This window comes from Penaeus monodon, chromosome 32 (genome assembly GCF_015228065.2).
Source record: "Penaeus monodon isolate SGIC_2016 chromosome 32, NSTDA_Pmon_1, whole genome shotgun sequence".
Taxonomy (NCBI): Eukaryota; Metazoa; Arthropoda; class Malacostraca; order Decapoda; family Penaeidae; genus Penaeus; species Penaeus monodon.
In genome coordinates, this window is record NC_051417.1 from 24,396,209 (window position 1) to 24,396,525 (window position 317).

At 42.0% G+C, this 317-nt stretch overlaps 1 protein-coding gene across 1 annotated transcript in view; it reads left to right on the forward strand.

Annotated features, from left to right (window-relative positions):
- The first annotated feature begins 202 nt into the window (after window positions 1-202).
- The window catches only part of LOC119593749 (cuticle protein AM/CP1114-like), a 1,099-nt gene continuing 984 nt past the window's right edge, over window positions 203-317 (forward strand). The window contains exon 1 of the mRNA XM_037942762.1: window positions 203-315. Coding sequence (XP_037798690.1) covers window positions 268-315 — 48 coding nt within the window. The 5' untranslated portion in view covers window positions 203-267. The remainder of the gene's footprint in view (window positions 316-317) is intronic.

The window sequence follows — 317 nt, forward strand, 5'->3', positions numbered from 1 at the left end:
GTTTCGATAATTATTCTGGACAAAGGCGTCCCCCACCATCAAGAATCTTTAATTAGACATGACACTTATCCAATGGGGTTATAATAAATCTTATGAGGTTTCCCTCTCCGAAATATTTCTTTAACGAGTGACTACAAGCCTATCCAAAAGGGATAATAAACTCCGCCTCATGTTACCTATAGGTTGAAATGGAAGCTCCGCCCATGTGTCTTCAAAAGAAGTCCCACCCCCTCCTCTGCGCACAATATATAAAGGTCGCCACGGCCTATGCTAATATCATACCTGGTGATCTCTTACATAGCCGCCATGAAAATTGT